We start from the raw sequence: 6,918 nt of genomic DNA on the forward strand, positions 1-6,918 counted from the left end.
GACCAGATTCTGAGCTCTGGAGAGAGGCAATGTTATCACATATAACCATGTGAATACCCATAACCATTCTAAACTCCACTTTTGTGTTTCAGGCTTATGGCTGGCTACATGAGGACACAGGACCAGAATCTGACCCAGTAGTCATCGTGAGATTTCTAGGAACAACAGACATGAGTTCTGACCTTAGGACTCTCCTTCTAAGTGTTTGTGAACAATTGGCAGTTAACTACCGGTGTCTGGTTCAAAGCTACCCTAAGAAGATCCATGACCTCTGTGACTTATTTATAAATCTTCTGAATGAGTCTTCACTGCAGAGACCTCTAGTCATAATATTTGATGCGCTAGAGCAGCTCTCAGAGAACGATGATGCCAGGAAGCTCTGGTGGCTCCCAGCTCACCTGCCCCGCTTTGTCAGGATAGTCCTTTCCACGCTGCCCAACAAACACGGGATCCTGCAGAAACTAAGGTGCCTTATCCATGAAGAAGACAACTACATCGAGCTGATTCCCCGAGACAGGAAGATGTGCAGCCAGGTTCTCAAACACCAGCTGCTACGCGTCAAGAGGAAGGTCACATCAGGCCAGCAGATTTATGTGAACAATGCATTCTCCAAGTGCACACTGCCAATGTTTGTGAACCTGACCTTCAGGGAGGTGAGACATTGGAGATCTCACAAAGATGTGGATGAATCCTCCCTCTCCGTCACCGTTCATGAAAGTATAGAGCAGTTATTCTGGTCCTTGGAGAAGAAGTGTGGTCAGAAACTGGTCTCTAGGGCTCTTGGTTACATCACCATGGCCAAAATGGGTCTGAGTGAAATGGAACTGGAGGATGTGTTAGCCCTAGACAACAGTGTAATGAGTGAGCTGAATGAAAACACCAGACCCAGCAATCCCCTGAGAGTACCTTATTTATTTATTGCAAGGCTCAAGGAGGGTCTCAGTGGATACTTAATAGAAAGACACGTGAAAAATGTCACACTCCTGGTCTGGGCCAACAGACACCTGCAGCTCATAGCCCAGAAGCTATATCTGCAGGATGACAATGACCTGCGTGAAATGCACACCATCCTAGCAGATTATTTCCTGGGAGTCTGGTCAGGGGGCAGGAGGAAAACTTTCTGCCTCGAGGACCCCTACTTGAATGGCTGCCTTGACTTGGAGAGCAGAAGCTTGCTGGAGGAAGAAAAGCACTTCATGGAACAGGCTTCCTTTGACAGGCAGGCTCCAGACCAGCCCTGGGTTTTCCAGTGTAATCCGCTGGAACCTGACATCTTTTTCGTCAATCATCGGAAAATGTCTGAGCTTTTGCACCACTTGACGAGGTGTGGGAAAACCGATGACCTGCTTTATGGCATCATCATGAACTTCAGCTGGCTTTATACCATGATCAAAATTGGCCAGTTTGATAAAGTGCTTTCAGACATCGAGCTGGCTTACAACTACTCGCAAGAGAAGGAGCTGAAGTTCCTGGCCAGCACCCTCCGCAGCATCAAAAACAAGGTCATTGCATTTCCTGGCTCCCTTTCTGCAGAGCTTCAGCAAAGACTGCTGCCTGTTGTAAGCTCCCTGCCCAAACTTAGACATCTTCTTTTAGAGTGTGACAAAGACGGGCCCAAATATTGCTCCATTGTACCATTGCATTCATCCATGGATGTGACATACAGCCCAGAGCGTCTCCCCTTATCATCCAGTCACCTACATGTCACAGAGATCCTGCCCACCTGTAACCCTAGTACTGTCCTCACAGCTTTAGAAAATGGTTCCATCAGCACCTGGGATGTAGAGACTCGACAGCTACTCAGGCAAATCACCACAGCCCAGTCTGTCATCCTGGGCATGAAACTCACCAGCGATGAAAAGTACCTTGTGGTGGCTACAACCAATAACACCTTGTTGATTTATGACAATGTCAATTCTTGTCTCCTGTCCGAAGTAGAAATCAAGGGGACCAAGCATGGAAGCAGCACCACCTACATCAATGGTTTTACGCTGTCCGCCAACCACGCCCTTGCATGGCTCGAAGCCAGCAAAGATGTCACTGTCATCGATCTGCTGTACGGATGGCCGCTTTACCAGTTCCACTGCTGGTACGAAGTGACATGCGTCCAGTGCTCTCTGGATGGTCTGTATGCTTTCTGTGGCCAATACCTGAACACAACCACCATATTTCATTTAGGGAGTGGAGAAAAGTTATGTACAGTGACATCAGAATTTTCAGGTGGATTTGTGAAGTTTCTTCTTATCTTGGACACGGCTCAAGAAATGGTCATGGTAGACAGTGAAGGAAGTCTTTCTGTTTGGAATACTGAGGACATCTCCAGCCCCCAGCTGACTGATGACTTTGATTGCCGAAGAGAAGACAGCGAGGTGGTCAGCATTGAACTTTCAGAAGACCAAAGTGCAGTTCTGATCTGTAAAGCCCTCAGCATTGAGCTCTTAGATACTGGTCTGTGGAAGGTGGCTGAAAAGTTCAGAGCCAAGCACAATGATCGCTTTATATCTGCCGTGCTGTCTAAAAATGGAGACTGCATCATCGCCACCATGGAAAATACCTCAGCTGTGTTTTTTTGGAGGCGGGACACAGGACAGTGTATGGCGAGCTTGCAGGAAATCTCAGGTTCCATTGTTAAGTTAGTGAAATCCAGTCACCACAATATGCTACTGTCTTTATCAACCAGTGGTGTTCTTTCCATTTGGGACATAGATATAATCACAGCTATGTCCAACATAGATAAGACTGGAAAACCCATCCAAAGTTTGTTGTTGCCTGCTAGAGGGGAAATCATTTACTCCCTGGATGGATCTGATTGTGTTCATAAGTGGAACTTCAGCAGTGGCTTCATCGAAGCAGTATTCAAGCATGAAGGAATAGTTGAACACTGTGTGTTAACATCCACTGGAGATATAATGGTGACATCAGATGACAAAAGCAGCCAGTACGTCTGGCACACCAACAGTGGTGAAAACCTTTTTCGAATTAATGGGCAGAGAATATCTCAGCTGCTGATTACACACAATGACCAGTTTGTGGTCTCGCTCTGTGAGGAAAATGCCTCCAGGGTTTGGCGGCTTGCCACAGGCCACAGGGTCTGCAACATTCTGACCACTTTGCAGAATGCCTTTATTACCTCCGCAAATACCTTCGTGGTGGGAATGACTAAAAGCAAGGTATTGGCAGTCAGTCTTTGGACAGGAAGTATCACCAAGAAATTTTGCTGTGAAGATGGGACCACCATCGTGAATTTTAAATTAATCCCTGACTGTCCAGACATCATCGTGTTTATCACATCGGCTGAGACTGTGAACATCTGGAGTCTAACGGATGAAGTGATCTGTCGGCGCGTGCAACTTCCAAACAACTTCCTGAAAAATCTGGAGGATTTTGAAATTTCTCCCAATGGAAAACTAGGCATTATATCCAGGGGAGATGAAAACATCAACGTGCTAGATTTACACAGTGGTAAATTGCGGGTGGTTCACGCCTCTGGGATCATCTGGCGGCAGAGGTTGTCTCGAGATGGTCGCTACCTGGTATACATTTGTTTCCGAAATGGGGAGGAGGAGGATGAAAATGGTGCAATATTCAGTTTAATTGTAATGAGACTGGCAGATGGCAAAAATATCGGTGCTTGTTCCCTTTACAAAACACCAACTTTCCTTGCACTCTCTCAGAGGCACCTGAACATCATTGTGGGATTTGATGATGGGAGTATAGGGATATACACAGTAGTAGACCGCGTCGATGCTGCACTGAAAATTAAAATTGCCACTTCAAATAGCAGACAGATTTTCAACAACGCAACACACACCTCCAGGCCAAAGTGTAACAGTTATTGTTTTAAAATATCTGTGGATTGCTTATGGAGAGAATCCACTGAGGTCTTTGCAAGAGACAGCCCCATCACAGTTAGCGACTCTACTGAGTCCAATGAAGCAACACCCACCAAGAAACACAACTCTTGTTATGAGCGAGTGTGCTCGGCCCTAGAAGCCAGGGGCCACAGCTATGCCCCTGATAACTGACAAAATGTGTTCCAGCTAAGCAGAAATATATGATTTACATAGAGAAGAAAAAAACAATGTGCCCCAAATGATAAACTATTCATTTCTTAAAAGACAGGAGCAACGCTGGAATTCCAGTGTTTTATTAAGATGTTCATGAAATGGACAAGTAGGAGGCTGGTTTGGGGTGCAGTCTTTTTCTCAAAGCGTATCCAGGAATGTCAGACTTTCTAGTAGTAGTATTTAAAAGGTTACTTCATCTGAAAGGTAGAGTCTAAAAGTTTTTAAATTAGCTGTGTGGTGAGGCAGCATAATTCATCCCATTGGTTAAGATGAGAGAGCCTACAGTTATATGCAGATCATTGGAACGAGAATTAGTTCTACAAAAATCAGTTGAAATCATGAAGACAAAGAGCTGCTTGACTTCAAATGATTGTGTGATAAGTAAACACAGCCTTAATCTTTTTACATTTTACAATCCTGACAACTGTGTACACCCAGTCTGCAGTGAATGGTCTAAAGGTGCAAAATTATGTAACAAAAATACCTAAGTGTATTCCCAGTCTCCCAAGAGATCTGACCTGAAATGTGAGCATGTGGACTGGACTGGGACAAGAACTAACTACCACTATCATAGGGCTACTGAACAAGGAGAGTCAGTCTTTATTAAAATACAGTTGCAACAGTTGCATGCAAGGGTTTCTGTATAACAGAGTACACGATTTTTAAACTATTTCTTTCCTGGTTTGCAAAAGAACACATTTACTAAGAAACAACAATCTTTTTGCATCTTTTTGAAATGCACATTTGTGCTGGGTGTAAAGAAGAATTACAGGAAGGGCATTACAAATCTGGTCAAAACACCTGTCCATTTCTATCGTTCTACTAACAAAAGTCTGTACTATTTGGTCAGTTGTATGGAAGCATAAATTATTCCCTAAATTCTGGCAGTCGATCTTAATAGAAAGCAAGCTTTCTCAACATGCCATCTCCGAGATACTGATGACATTTGCCTTACTCACATTCTTTCTCTTTCCAGTGTAAGATGCAGATAGATGACCAAATACTCTGGGACAAACTGAATATGCCTGTCTTTGTGCTAAAATATTCCATAAACCTTAAGGGTGTCCAAAGGTTCTTTATTGTCCTTGTTTGTAATCACTTTCTTACTTCTACACACCGTCTGTATACTTCTTTTTCTGTTACTCTTCCTGATTGAGGACTCTTCTGAGCCTTTTATAGTCTTATCCATTTCACAGCAGAAGCTGTGAAACGGTATTAAATATTTTTTAAAACTACTTCACCTGTTTAAAAGAAAACATGACATCTCAAAAGGTGAAGGTGATAGTTCTTTCTTCCATATCCTCCTCATGGCACGTCCTTGGATAACTTTTCAAAAGGTATCCGCAGTTTTGCTTTAGTTTAGTTTTCTTAGAAAGTGGAGACATAACACTTTACTAGAATAATGAACAAGGAACTGATTTGCTTTAGGGCCTGCTCTGCCATAAACTCATTGTGTATTCCTAGACAGGTCTTTAACCTCATCAGTGTGTTGTTTTTGTGACGTGCAAAAAAAAGGTAGTGATAGTTTCTGCTATAGCCCTCATAGGGACACTGGGAAGCAGTGTAATAAAAACTTCAGCAACATCGTGATTATTGATGCTAATGGGAAAAATAAACTGATCTAACCCATAGAGAACCCAAGTCAATGATATTTCCCTTTGGTAAGCAGTTTAACACGTAAGCATTCAAAGATGTGATTCAGATAAAAAATACCCAGCTCCATAGTGAAAGACTTTTTTTAGTATGTTACTTCTGGTTTAGCTACTAGCCAGGGAGGTGGTAGCCCAGAGAAGGCTACTCACATATACAGAGCACCTGGAATTGATTATATGAGTCTGTGCTTTTGAGCTCTTTAGACAACACATTCTCATTCCTGTCATTATCAGTTGAACCTTCATGCCACACATTTCTAAGAATTAAATGCCCAGATGGATTAAATGTAGTATGTGAATGTTTTGTGTAAAAGCCAATAGAGTATACAAGTGACTTGAATGATTTTTCCTAACTCGTTTGCAACTGATAGCTCATATTGAATGTTTTTATGTAAACTTTGTATTGTTGGGAAGAATTACCCAATCAGAGATTTATATTTTCATAAGTGTTACATTTAGTTAAATTTTGTTACGGAGTTGTTACACTAGAAAATTATTTCAGTCTTCAAACAATATACAGTCTTGTGTATGTATTATTTGTATGAATAAAAGATAAACTACTTAGATTGGCGTGCTGTTTGTTTTTCTCCCCCATTTTTGGCAGATGTGATTAGAGGCCTTCAGTAATAATAATAATTGTTCGTGTTTACTGAGTGTTTGTGTTAAACCACGCACTGTACTTGGCGCTTTGTATGTACTTAGCCATTTAATCTTCACATCAGCCCTGTGAAGTAGGTCCTGTTAGTATTCTAAATTTATAGGTAAGGTAACCTAGAAACAGGGGTTCAGGAAAAATAGCCGAACAAGACTTCAGTGCACTCTCAATGTCTTTTTCCTTAACTCAAAGTCCATCAAAATAGAGCATTTAGTATCCAGTAGGCACTTAGCGATCGATAATGACCCAAAAGATATTTTCCAACTTGCAGGTGGGAGACGGGCTAGGCTCTGAAGATCACTAGAGGTTGCTCAGGTTTTTCAGGTATCCAGAAAGAGTTGATGAATTCATTCATCAAATATTTATTTGGTCACACATTTTGCCAGAAACACAAAGGTAAATAAAACAGCTCATGCCTTCTAGGATTTAGGTTTTAACAGGAAAACAGGTAGGAACAAATCTGTGTGTAAGTGCAGGGGCAATGTGTTTCCCTCTGAAGATGGGGAGGAAGGAGAAGAATGATGACTGAGGAGTTGTCTTGCTC

General features: G+C 42.4%; 1 protein-coding gene across 4 annotated transcripts in view; it reads left to right on the forward strand.

The window, feature by feature from the left end:
- Positions 1–6,322, forward strand: part of NWD2 (NACHT and WD repeat domain containing 2) — a 208,408-nt gene extending 202,086 nt beyond the window's left edge. For all 4 annotated transcript variants that reach the window (XM_012475003.2, XM_012475004.2, XM_012475005.2 and 1 more), the window contains one exon: positions 93–6,322. In XM_012475003.2, coding sequence (XP_012330426.2) covers positions 93–4,025 — 3,933 coding nt within the window. In that variant the 3' untranslated portion in view covers positions 4,026–6,322. The remainder of the gene's footprint in view (positions 1–92) is intronic.
- The last annotated feature ends 596 nt before the right edge of the window (positions 6,323–6,918 follow it).

This window comes from Aotus nancymaae, unplaced genomic scaffold, assembly GCF_030222135.1.
Source record: "Aotus nancymaae isolate 86718 unplaced genomic scaffold, 86718_ANA_hifiasm-v0.15.2.pri h1tg000006l, whole genome shotgun sequence".
NCBI classification, from domain to species: domain Eukaryota; kingdom Metazoa; phylum Chordata; class Mammalia; order Primates; family Aotidae; genus Aotus; species Aotus nancymaae.